Here is a 13,634-nt window from a genome sequence, read left to right on the forward strand (position 1 = left end):
GAGCCTAAAGATCCAATGGCATTTGCTTTGCTAGTCAAGGCTATGGTTTTTCCAGTGGTCATGTATGGATGTGAGAGTTGGACTGTGAAGAAAGCTGAATGCCAAAGAATTGATGCTTTTGAACTCTGGTATTGGAGAAGACTCTTGAGAGTCCCTTGGACTGCAAGGGGATCCAACCAGTCCATTCTGAAGGAGATCAGCCCTGGGATTTTTTTGGAGGGAATGATGCTAAAGCTGAAACTCCAGTACTTTGGGAACCTCATGCGAAGAGTTGACTCATTGGAAAAGATTCTGATGCTGGGAGGGATTGGGGGCATTCACTTTTATGCATTGGAGAAGGAAATGGCAACCCACTGCAGTGTTCTTGCCTGGAGAATCCCTGGGATGGCGGAGCCTGGTGGGCTGCTGTCTATGGGGTAGCACAGAGTCGGACACGACTGAAGCGACTTAGCAGCAGCAGCAGCCATTAATTCTTCAAATAATCTCCCTGCTTCTCTCTCTTGTCCCTTTGGGATTCCCAAAATCCATACACTGGCTTACTTCATGGTGTCTCAGAGTTCCCTTAGGCTTGGGTCCCATTTCAGTCTTTTTTTTGTTGTTGTTCCTCAGACCTAGGGGCTTCCTTGGTGGCTCAGATGGTAAAGCGTCCGCCTGCGATGCAGGAGAGCCGGGTTCGATCCCTGGGTTGGGAATATTCCCTGGAGAAGGAAATAGCAACCTATTCCAGTATTCTTGCCTGGAGAAACCCATGGACAGAGGACCCTGATAGGCTACAGTCCATGGGGTCGCAAAGAGTCGGACACAACTGAGAGACTTCACTTTCACCTTCCTCAGACCTGATCATTTCAATTATTCTATCTTTAAGTTTGCTGATTCTTCCTTCTGCCTGCTTATGTCTGCTTATGAATCTCATCAGTAAATTTTTCATTTCAGTTCCAGAATTTCCTTTTTCCTTTTAATGCTTTGTCTTTCCTGTTGATATTTTAATTTGATTCATACATTGTTTTCTTGACTTTGTGCACATTTTCTTTTACCTCTTTGAGTACTTTTAAGACAGTTGTTTTAGGAGTTCTCTGGCAGTCCAGTGGTTAAGACTCCATGCTTCCACTGCAGGGGGCATAGGTTCAATCCCTGGTCCGGGATACTCCCATGTCATGTGGCAACAACAACAAAAAAATACAGCTGTTTTAACACCTTTGTCTAATAAGTTCACCCTCTGGTCTTTCTTTGGGACAGTTTCCGTTGATTCATTTTTTCCTTTGAATGAGCTATCCTTTCATGTTTCTTGGCAGTCCTTGAGATTTTTTGGTGAAAACTGAAAATTTGAATCTGATAATGTGGGAACTCCAGTAATTAGATTTCTTATATGCTCCAGGGTTTGCTATTTAGTTTTTCTTTTCCCCAATGTTGGATTTTTCTTAACAAAAATATATTCCTTGTCTTCTTAGTTGAATAACCAAAAAAGAAAAGTTTAATAAATCCTAGTATATCCACACACTCATTCAATAAATACTTATTAAGTACCAGGCACTGTTCTAGTTACTGAAAATCTAGCAACTTGTTAGAAAACAAAGTCCAAAAGATAAGCTCTTGGAGTTTGCTCTGCTCACTGACATATGCCAGAACCTACCAAAGTAGGCACTGAATAGAAATTTAATGAATAAATGAATGTGATAAGCCTTTGTAGGGTTACCTATGAATACAACTTAATTTATTATACTTTCCATATGAAATTGGGGATTTAAAAGCATTCTTTGGGACTTCCCTGGTCGTCCAGTAGTTAAGAATCCACTTTCCAATGCAGAGTATGCGGGTTTGATCCCTGGTTGGAGAACTAAGATCCCACATGTCACAGGGTAACTAAGTCCACAAGCTACAGCTACCGGGCCTGTGAGCTCCATAGCCTGCACAACACAACTAGAGAACCCACACACAACTAGAGAGAGCCTGCACACTGCAACAAAGACCTAGAGCAGCCAAAATAAATAAATAAAGGCATTCTTTGTATGTACAGCTTTTTTATGCCAATACCTCAATAAAGTAGTTTTAAGAAAAAAAGCAAAGCACAAAAGGAAAAAAAAGCACTCTTTAAAACAAAGGCATCTTCATGTGTCCTTGTATACAATCTAAATGAGTATGGTGTGTTTCTATACACACATATATACATGTCCACCACTCTTTAACCAACACTAGAAACATACCTTTACAGTGTACTGCAATGGCACCCTCTGCATTTTCACAAATATCCAGAAATTCTTTAACAATGGCATCAGTAGGGGTGCTGCCATCCGCAAAGAAAAGATCATAGTGATCGAAACCAGCATTTGTAAAGCGTTTGGCATCATACATCCTTTTATTCAGACGAATAACTGTAGTAACGTTGTGATTCTTAAAATATGGAATATAAGCCTCAGGAGAATGCTGATGGTAACCTACATAGAGAAATTCACCAGATGTTGTAAAATGCAGAAAGAAAACAATGGATAACAGTATCATTTGTAACTGCATGGAAACAGTATCTGGGCTGGGGATTGAATACCAATTTGATTATAACTATGAAAAAAGTAAATTTAAAAATTAAAATCCAGGCAGAATGATGAGATAAATTGTTCAAGAGTACAGAGCTTTGGCCTCTTTTAAAAGGAAATACTGGGTGGATACTTTTAATAACAAAACTATACTAGTCTCATATTTTTGCATACCACTTTCAAGTCTGGTTCTTGAATGAGGTCCACAGAAGGCAAGAAATCGGTCTGGTATTATCCAATTTAAATCTCCATTTTCTGCTTTCTGCAAAGGGAAGATCACAATTCATTTTTATATTTAAACTCCTCTCCATGTCCCTTTCAATAGTGAGTATCTTAAGGACTTCAAATCCATTTCCTTTAGCACAAAAGCTGTTTACAAATGACCATGAGAAAGGAAACTAAAATTTATCCTGTTATGAATACTCCCAGGGGATAGTTAGCCCTCAATATCTGTGGGTTTTGCATCTGTGGATTTGGAAGGCTGACTATGAGACTTGAACATCTGTGGATTCTGATACCAGCAGTGGGTCCTGGGACCAATTTCCCCTGGATACCAAGAGACAACTATAGTTAGTTAAACTTCTGGTCCTAATAACTTTCACTTAACAGCATTTTTTTTTTCCTACAATAGTCAGCCTCTGGAAAATACAGCTGACTGCTGCTGTTATCCAGACTATGCCTAAATACTTTATTTTATCCAAGTTGCTGCTAATCAGTAAGAAAACCAAATTTTCTATCATGAGGGATATGGAAACTTCCCTGTTTTCCTGAATTACTAATTGGCTTCCGATGTGAGCAATCATGACTTCCGCTCAACATTTACTTTTTATTTCTACAGAGGCACCTTTCCATCATTTTGCTGCCTACTTAATTAGAGAAATCAATGAAAATTTTTTACTAAAATTCACCAGAAAACTTAAAATCACAAGAATACGGAGATTACATCTAAACTGAAATTTAAAACTTTACTTCCTGTTATTAAGTCTTTTGGATTGAATTACACAATTATTCTAAGATAAAGTTTCAAATTTAATAACAATAGAGATGGCTACAAAAAGACTTAAGCAGAAAGTAGGAGACAGGTGATAGTGGGGAAGGAGAGAACATAAACACATCAGCTTTACAATTGGAGTATGTTTTCGTCTACCTAAGAATAGGCAAGAAAAAAAATCAAGAGTTGCTTTAAGATCTATAGGTGAGGCAAGTAACCCAAAACTGATTTACCTGACTTAGTTATAAGTCAAGGGAACTGATGAGCCCACGTTCATTTCAGGCTAAAAGATGTAAGTAAAAATGAGGACAAGCATTGCCAGATGTTCTGACTTTGAAGTAAAATCAGAGTCTTAAAATGAGAAATGTGTGATTAGATTTCATTGAATCACAGGTATCATATACTGTAAGATGCATCCTGAATTCAGAAAAATTAAAACAGGAAAAAAATGGGCATCATGGAATCAATGAAAACCACCAATCCAAAATTTCTAAATATAGAGACTAAGGGCTTTCCTGGTGGCTCAGCTGGTGAAGAGTCAGCCTGCAATGCAGGAGACCTGGGTTTGATCTCTGGGTTGGGAAGATCCCCTGGAGAAGGGAATGGCTACCAACTCCAGTGGCCTGGAGAACTCCATGGACTCACAGCGTCGGACATGACAGAGCGACTTTCACTTTCATAGAAACTAAACAAAGCTACCATTATGGTCTGTAGCTACTTAACAGTTCCCCGTGTCTCAATGTAATTTCTAAGTAAAGGACATTTGTTGGTGACCGTACTACTCCACAGCAATGCTGCAATTTCTGCATTGGTGAGAAGGAAGCTAATTAGCACTTATAATTACTCCTTAGTAAAAAACAAGTAACATGGAGGGAACACTAACCGGTGTTTTTATTAGTTTTGCTTATCTAAAAAGAGAAAGTCTATTTTATTTTAAATGTTTAATTTTGATAAAGTGAAAGTTGCTCAATCTTCATAAGGGGAAGTACAAAAAATGGTGTTAATAATTCAACTATATTCAGTAATTAAGATGGTAAATGTATATTGTACTTTATAAACACATAGCTATTACAGAGAAGTAAAGGCAGAGGTGGCCTAATGAATCACACAATATGCTTTTACATCTTGGGTACATCACAATACTGATCAGCAGTACCTATTAACCCAATTCATCAAGAAAACAGTTCAATTATACCTAGGGGTTTAAAATAATAGCGACTTTAGAAATTGTGAAAGAACAGTTATCTGAGGATTTAAGGTGTTGCTGAATAGACTGTTGTCTGTGGAATCACTCCAATATTAGTGAGATTGTCTGCTCAAGATAACTACAGCAGGATAGAAAAAAAAAACAAACAAACCAAGATTCCACAAGTATTCTTGGCTGAAAAAGACATTTAGCGTAATATCTTACTCATTATCTACTTGGAGGGTAGAATGGGAGAATCAAATTACTCTTTCTTAAAAAAAAAAAATACACTACCTTAAAAAAACATAAAGGACATCTGTGGTTTTGCCTGTCTCTCTTCTTTCTGTGTACCACCCTTCTTTTTGGTCTGTATGATTTGATACGGCTAACCCAGTTTCAGCTCCTGGGATGACCAAAGTATTCTGCACCCACTCATCCACTACACTACCCTCACCAAAATCACAGCTTGGTTCAGGGGCAGAGACATGATCTAAGCAAAGCCAATGAGAGGAACCAGTGAGTCTTCCGCTGGAGCTATGAACATTCTTTTCCAGTAAGCTAAGTAAATCAAAAGGATAAATCAAGCTGTTGGCATCTTTATCCAACAGACATTATAGTCAGTTAACTTTGGTCCTAACAACTTTCATTTAATAGCTTTTTGTGTGTGTGAGTTGGGGGAGGGGGCGGTGGGGGGGCTACAATAGTCAGCCTTTGGAAAATGGAGCTGACTGCTGCTGCTATTCAAACTATACCTAAGTAATTCGGTTATTTTACCCAGGAAAATTCTTATATAGTTGCTTCTTATAAATAAGAACTGGGGAGAACTGGCCTTGGAACAAAACTGGTTTCAGCTCAATTTCTGGTAAGTATTTGAATACTGGAATCTGGTATGCATGAAGTTACCCTTGCTCCTGGACATTTTGTTTATGTAAACCAATAAATTTCCCCATTTTATTTAAGCCATTTGTGTTTACTTTTTGTAATCTGCATCCAAAAATGTCTTTACTTCATATAAACAAAAGGTTCTGACAAAAATACGTTTTACAGAGGTAATTAGATGTATACTGGCTATTCATTTCATCAGATCCTATGCTAAGGATTTCATAAACATTCTCTCATTTAATTCACTCTATAAAAGTCATCAAAACTTACAAAAAATTTTTAACTAAAAATTAAAGACAAATGTCTAGGAGCACACTCACTCACTACAAAAGGAGGTAACAAGTGCAAAAAATCAATAAGAACTAGGACCGCAGAAACAGGAGTAAGAGAAAGATGACTATATACATCTAAATTGTTCAATTAAAAAAAAATAAGAATATGACTTCTGGAAATAAAACATATATAAAAAAGAGTTAAAAACAATATCCTTGAAAACTTACTTCATAGTATTCATATTCATCCAGGTTAAATGAGTTGAAATTAAAGAAGCCATACTGCATTGCCTAAAATCCAAAGGAAAGCTTTTAAGAATAAAGATGCAAATAAGGAAACAATTTTCAATACAAATTCTTAATAGTGAGTATCAGAAGGCACCCTTGAAAAGCATTGTATTTAGATTATGTTCCATGGAATAGCTTTCAAAGGAGGTGGACTATGTCTTTTAAATGCTTCTATCATCAGAAACATCAGTTACAACAATATATATTTTAATGAGATTTTCTTTTTCATTTTCCTTCAATCATCCTATCCATGCAAGGTCTAAATTATCAAGCCTTCAAAGTAATCAAGGTGATGGCACCCCACTCCAGTACTCTTGCCTGGAAAATCCCATGTACGGAGGAGCCTGGTAGGCTGCAGTCCATGGGGTCGCTAAGAGTCAGACACGACTGAGCGACTTCCCTTTCACGTTTCACTTTCATGCATTGGAGAAGGAAATGGCAACCCACTCCAGTGTTCTTGCCTGGAGAATCCCAGGGACGGGGGAGCCTGGTGGGCTGTCATCTATGGGGTCACACAGAGTCGGACATGACTGAAGTGACTTAGCAACAACAGCAACGCTGTTTATTAGATGAACACCATTCAGGCTTCAAATATAATGCATAACCCAATGGTTGCTAAACAAATAACAATGGGAAGAAACCATGGGTTAGTTTATATCAAACAAACCTCACACTTTATACATATCTTCACTTTACAATTCTTCTGAACAGTCTTGAATTAAAAGATTAGTATTTCCTATACTAAAGACAGCCCTGAGACAAACACTAAAATTCAATTTTTTTGAGAGAAAAATTTTTTTTCAATAAGGAAAAAATACATGAATTTTCCTTTCTGTAGCCTCACTCTGAGTTGCAGTAAGAAGAGTACGCTAAGCAAAGAAAGCAAAGTAACTATTTTCTGAGACAAGGACAATCTGGTGGCTTCTGACAATCTTTCTCCCTGCTTACTAAGACAGACTGTATGTAAGTAACAATTCTTGCTCAAGAAGTTATTCTTGGTTGAAAAGGGGTGATTTTGCAAAAACCAGTCTGCAAAATATAAACTATTGAAATATAAATGAGAAATAAGGCTACAATACCAAACAACAATAAAAATATAGTTGTTTAGAGGTTAAAGCGTCTGCTTACGATGCGGGAGACCTGGGTTCAATCCCTGGGTTGGGAAGATCCCCTGGAGAAGGAAATGGCAACCCACTCCAGTACTCTTGCCTGGAGAATCCCATGGACGGAGGAGCCTGGTGGGCTACAGTTCACGGGATCGCAAAGAGTCAGACACGACTGAGCAACTTCACTACCACACTTATTCCAAGACCAAGTCTAAGATGAATTTTCTTTTGAATTCAAAACAATATCTATCATATTTGGACTAGAGTTGTTCCTAACAGAAAGATACAATAAAAAGTTATCAGTCTGCAGGGGATTTCTAGTCTTTGAATTTCATAAGGAGATCTTATTAGAGTAGTATTTTTAAAAAGCAGCACTAAAATCAAGATATAATTATATTTATAAATATTTCAAACAATAATATTCAAAATCAGTCACAAATAAAAATCTTTAAATGGAAAAATCAGAAGCTGTTGTCTCAAAAAAATTAAAATGCAGTATGAAGAAAAGCAATCTTTGATCTATAGTTACAGCTGATTAAACTTTGTATATAACATCTGATTAAAAAAAAAAACATAAAGTCAATGTTATAGTAGATCATCGCCAAAGCCTTCATAAGTGTTTCTTCTTTTTTTTTTTTCCAAATATATAAGGTTGTGGGACTGGAGAGAAGGGAGTCCTAGGATCCTAGGATCAAGGACAAGTATGCCTGCCTGCATTAGCAATTTCCTAGGGTCCAATTGGCAAGGACTGTAACTGTAACTGGGAGGGGTCATTTATACCTACTGTCCCTCCATCTCCTGATGCCATCCTCTGCCCATTAAGTGCCTAAATTGAGGCCTCATGGAACTATCTCAGAGTGTGCGGCAACCTCCATCAGCTCCTTATACCATAGAGTCGCTGGACCCAAATCCCCAAAATTAAGGTCCATCCTCACTGCCTTATTACAGGACAAAAGGTATACTAATTAACCTCTGAATCTTTATACTAACTAGGTCTCTCAGCTTAACCCATAAAATTTCTGTCAAAATTCTCAGAAAGCCACCCTGTTTCATCATACAAGACAGTTAAACTTGGGTTCCTTCTCCCTCTGAAAATACAAGTCACACAAAACTTTAGATGCTGTTGAAAGCTTATTCGATCCAAGGGCTACTGATTAACAATTCTAGTTTCCTGCACTGTCCTGATATTCAAAAACGACACTGGAGGGAGTGAGTGTTATAACCAGGGTCTGCTGTATCACCTGATTCCAGGAGACCCTGTTCATTTAGAATGTGATAGGAAGCTATCCCCTGAAGTCAAAGACAGCAAGCAGCCCGTGTCATAAAACATAGGAGTCATTTTTAAATAGCTTTGAGAAAGCAGTAATGACCTACTTAGTTTTTTATATAAAAGCTAGTAACAAACTAATGGGCTATTCAAATACTTCTGTTGAACTAGAAATTGAATTCTTGAAGATATAAAAACAAAGTGTTTAACAGTGTGTTACAGAAATATCTGTTGTAAACAGAACTGGTGGCAATCAGACTCATAAAATACATAAATCAAAGAGAATTCAGAAACCAGTAATTTACTTTTTGTTTTTCTTTGATATCACAATGCATTCAAAACCAATTCTGAATTTAGAACCTAATTACATAACTATTTCTTAATGTCCCCTCTGTTCAAGTGGCTTTTCACCCAACTCACACAGAGAAGCACTCAGATTCAGAATAATCTGTTTTCTAGTTGAGTGTCATTCTAATGTTGGCAGGGAAATGGGACACCTCTGACATCATATACATCTTAGAAGGTCTTTGGAGAAGGCCTGTCTTCCTTGCACTGTACTTAAGTTCTCCAGCACAACACTAGGCTCATCCTATTGAGTCACTTACCTTCTTTACTGCATAAAAACAGTCAAGAAGTGTAATGAAGAAATTGCAACTTCCATAGGCAGCGTCTCTGAAATTCCAAAAGTATTGAAGTACATAGCTCAGTTAACTTAATTTTCTGCTGTACACTTATCTCAAGACAAAGTTGACTGAAAATCAAACACATATTCAGTCTCAAAAGCAAAAAAAAAAGAATTCTTGCCTTTTGGTTTTTAAATAAAGGATAAGTCACTGTTATACATTTCATTGTACCTTCTACCTATTCCAGTAGATACTGTTTTATAGATGTGGATCAATAATGACCACATTCTAAATTTCAAATGATCTTTCTAGACTGTTCTTGGCTTTAATAGTTCAGCTTCAAAAGTTCCTTTTTGAGTTCAACTTCTCAATAGTATGTACTCCTCCTCTCAAAAAGATAAGACATTTGAATTTGTTCTTCAAATACCATGTCAAATTGTTAGCAGGAAAGACTGCTTTTTGATTCTGTACATACATGTTGTGTGTGTGTGTATCTATACCCATGTAGCAAAAAAATTTGGAGATCAAGATAGTATTTGAAATAACAGGTGCAAGCTAAGGAGTATTTTGCTTCTCATTATGCTTTTATGATTTTTAACAATTTAACTGGATAATTATTTTCTGGTTCCAAGGACAAGAGTACCAATAAAACCACAGAAACTAATCAGTCAACTACTGTTACTAGAGTCACTCTACACTTGGGAAAAGTGCTTAAACGGTTAGGTAGATAGCCCCACTCAATACTAGATCAATACCTATCAGTAATCTTACTACAAGATCAGTGACACAAGTCTCAGTATCAGTCCAGAGAAATAAGGTACTCCTCCATTCCCACCTGCTTCTCCCTTTTGTCTCCCCTGAGTCATTTCATTAGAAAGTGAAAATTGTAAGAATTAAATAAGATAAAAATTAATTATGATTATTCTAGGCATGCCAAACAATTATGCTTAATCAGAATGGTACTTATTTGGTCCTTATGTGGAACCCAGGTTGCTACTGGAGCTATAATTAATTGCCTGCCTTGGTTGGGTTTTCACACAGTAATTTACTTACCTGAAAAATCAAACTGTACGTTTAAAATGTACAGACTTAGAGGATAAAGCGTCTGCCTGCAAAGCAGGAGACCTGGGTTCGATCCCTGGGTTGGGAAGATCCCCTGGAGAAGGAAACGGCAACCCACTCCAGTATTCTTGCCTGGAGAATTCTATGGACAGAGAAGCCTGGCGGGCTACAGTCCACAGGGTTGCAAAGAGTCGGACATGACTGAGCGACTTCACACACACACATACTAACATTAAAGAAAAGGGTATCCTTTTTAGCTAAGACAGCTTTAGACATTACTGTCTGAATTCATTAGAATTATTGCAGTATACATTAGCCTTCTTGAGGACTGGACACAAGGCCTCACAATATGCTATTTGTGTTCTATAAGCTTCTGAGTTTAAAAGATGATCTTCTAGAAGCTAGAAAAGGTTTCAGTGTGACCAAGAAAATTATCTTTACCAACAGCTTACTGGTAATATGCAGGAAGGAGAAAAACAGAATGACCTGCAGCTTTAGTTCTCAGAGCGTGCTCCCTGGGCAAGCAGCAGCAACATCAACCTCACTTGTGAGAAATTTAATTCTCAATCTGTGAGTCAGAGTTCTAGGAGTGAGGCTGGGTCCTCCAGGAGTTTAAGAACCACTGATTTACATGATCACACATAATGTTCTGTACAAATAACTGTTTTATGGAATAAGGAATGTTTTTAAGATAGAGAAGCTAAGGTAGGAAAGTGAAGTTTAGTCTAAATCAAAATCAAAATTATCAGTAGAAAAACAATGAACTCTCAAATCACATCCCAATGTTTTTCATCATTTTTTCTTAGTTAGCTATGATTGCTAACTTACTGATAATTCTTTTCCAATCAAGTTAAAGGCATATTGATTCAGTTTTTGTGACAATTTGAGCATTTATTCAATGCATAATTGTGAATAACCTCCTGTGGGCCAAGTCCTGCTGTAATCGAGCTTTGATATGACCTTGGATAAAGTTCTGCCATATTATCGGAATAGACAAGGCTCTTTCTTTATTCACTCATGTTTATTTCATTAACACTTCCAACTTTAAACACACCCACATCTCCTTCCTCCCACCCAAGCAATTAGACTTCTTCAAAATGGCATAATAGCAGCTATCAATCTGGATATAAGCTTTTGTGGGGTGAAAGCTTGTCATAGATAATTTAACAAACTTGGAAAAGCAGATGAGAATCAATAAAGGAATACTGCTTAGAAACAGCAAAACAATGTCAAATACTAGTTTAAAAAAATAACAATTTTCATAGCAGATTATACTCCTAATAGCCAAAACCTGCAAATAATCGAAGTATCCGTCAAAAGGAAAATAGACAGATAAAACGTGGTATATTCACAGAATGGAAGGCCACAAAAGCAGTAAAAATAGGACAAACCACTAACACCTGCCAACACAAGGATAAACCTCACAGACAATATATATCTTAAAAACTAGATCCCAGTTCTCTAAAATGTATACTCTATGATTTCATTTACACAAAGTTCAAAATAAGAAACACTTTCGGAAAGGGGATAAAAGGGAATCTTTATGGGGACTGACAATGTTCTGTATCTTGAAAGGATGGTAGCTACATACACAAATGTAGAAGTTTACTGTGCTGCACATATAAGAGTCATGGAGTTTTTAATTGTGTCTAAGTTATACATGGATTTAAAAAGGAGAAAACATGAATGTTTTAACAAATGTTAGCTAGGGCTCAGGCACCAAGTGTTTCATATGCAGGATGTTACTTAATCCTCAGACTTCACTAGGATGATATTACTGTCATTCCCATTTATAGACTAAGAAACCAAGCCTTGTATTTGTAAAGAACCACAGAGATATTAGTTGCAGAACTTAGAGTCAAACTCTCATCTGTCTGAGGTCAATAGCCAAGCTATTAGCAGCTCTGCAATATTACCTCTCAAGAAAATAAAGAACAGAGACAAAAAAAAAAAGTCAATTAAGAAGCAAGGAGTATTACAGGTAATACCAAAGAGGAGATGCACATACTCTTCATAACTATCTATGATCAAAGGTTTTAAAAAAAACATTGAACTATATTTTATACTGTTTTTTTATTTAAACAGGCAGAAAAATGTCTGATACTAACATAATTCATTAAGAGATTATATATATATATAATTTTTTAAATCTGATGCTTATAATTTTTTAAAGGCTGATGCTTTTGTGAAATACAGTAATACATACCAACATTGGTAATACATACCGACGATTATGCAATTTTATTTTTGTAAATAAAACTGAATTATTAGAAAAATAAAAGGAAAAAAACACATAAATACTAGTCTAAATTCTCCTATTGTTAGATTCCACAGACATAGACATACTCTGTTAAATCATTAAAAAGTCTGTAAAATCTTACTCTCTGTCCCTGTACTCATCACAAGCTAGTAACAAAAAGTTCACAGTCCACATCTGGAGAAACAATGCTTTAGATAAATCCAATGTATGATATCTATGAATGAAGAGATTAAAATTTCACAAACCTGAACTGATTTTGGTGAAGTCCTGTTTTTTAGAGAATTACTGATCTTTGTTCCTGGAACCAGAAGCAACTAACTACATTTCTTAATGCCAAACTTTAATAATTTTAAATACAGGTACAGCAGTAAACAGCATTTATTCTATTTTGACCCTTGTATTTAAATTAATGTAAAACTTCCCTTACATCAATAATGTTTCATGGATCCTTACTTAAATTATGTGAAATGTGTAAGCTTATTCCTGTTTTAGGATCTTGTCATAAACTTTAAGAATGGCACAATAAAGGATTATTATTATAAAGAAAAGTTCTGTACAACAAAATTATCACTGTGTAATGTATCTATGATTCAGGAACCATAATCACTTCTTCTGAAGGAGGTACATGGTTGCTCTTATAAGTTGAGAAGAAATATGAGCACTCTTCAGTTTAGAAAATAACCTTCATCCCTTCCTACTCATCTCAAAGAATACTCAAGATGACGCACAAGCTAAGAAGAAAGGCAGTGATACTGGGTCCAAAGCGATTCTTCTATTGGCTAAATCACTAACATACATATAGCCTTTAGAGCAATACACAACTGAACTCTGCAGACTATCCTAACAAAAATCTCTAATTCATGGAATAAATCCATGAATAGTCCTACAGAGTTATTTAAGGAGACAGATTCTGCCTAAGGTTTGGGACACTCATTCCCAAACTTGTCCACAATTAAGTCAGGTTCATAATCTTACCCTTTAAAGGCAAGGCCACACCTTCAAAATTAGGCATTTGAGGTATATGCAGCAATCCTGAAAATATTAAATAATTTGCAGGTGGAAGAATGATGCAAAATTTGAAATTCTCAATACAGTATACAAAGAATAAAATTATTTCACACATTTATTATACATTAAGCACAAGTATTTAATTATAGAGCTAAGTCAAG

The 13,634-nt window shown here is 36.3% G+C and overlaps 1 protein-coding gene across 10 annotated transcripts in view; it reads right to left on the reverse strand.

Annotated features, from left to right (window-relative positions):
- The window catches only part of CDC14B (cell division cycle 14B), a 129,980-nt gene that overhangs the window by 25,037 nt on the left and 91,309 nt on the right, over nt 1-13,634 (reverse strand). For all 10 annotated transcript variants that reach the window (XR_005721807.1, XM_040245355.1, XM_040245376.1 and 7 more), the window contains exons 6-9: nt 9,126-9,192; nt 6,088-6,150; nt 2,703-2,790; nt 2,202-2,432 (exon numbers count right to left, since the gene is read on the reverse strand). Coding sequence is in view for 9 of the 10 variants with exons in the window: in XM_040245355.1 (XP_040101289.1) it covers nt 2,202-2,432; nt 2,703-2,790; nt 6,088-6,150; nt 9,126-9,192 (449 nt within the window). In the remaining variant the exon portion in view is untranslated. The remainder of the gene's footprint in view (nt 1-2,201; nt 2,433-2,702; nt 2,791-6,087; nt 6,151-9,125; nt 9,193-13,634) is intronic.

This window comes from Oryx dammah, unplaced genomic scaffold, assembly GCF_014754425.2.
Source record: "Oryx dammah isolate SB20612 unplaced genomic scaffold, SCBI_Odam_1.1 HiC_scaffold_1, whole genome shotgun sequence".
In the NCBI taxonomy this organism is placed as follows: Eukaryota; Metazoa; Chordata; class Mammalia; order Artiodactyla; family Bovidae; genus Oryx; species Oryx dammah.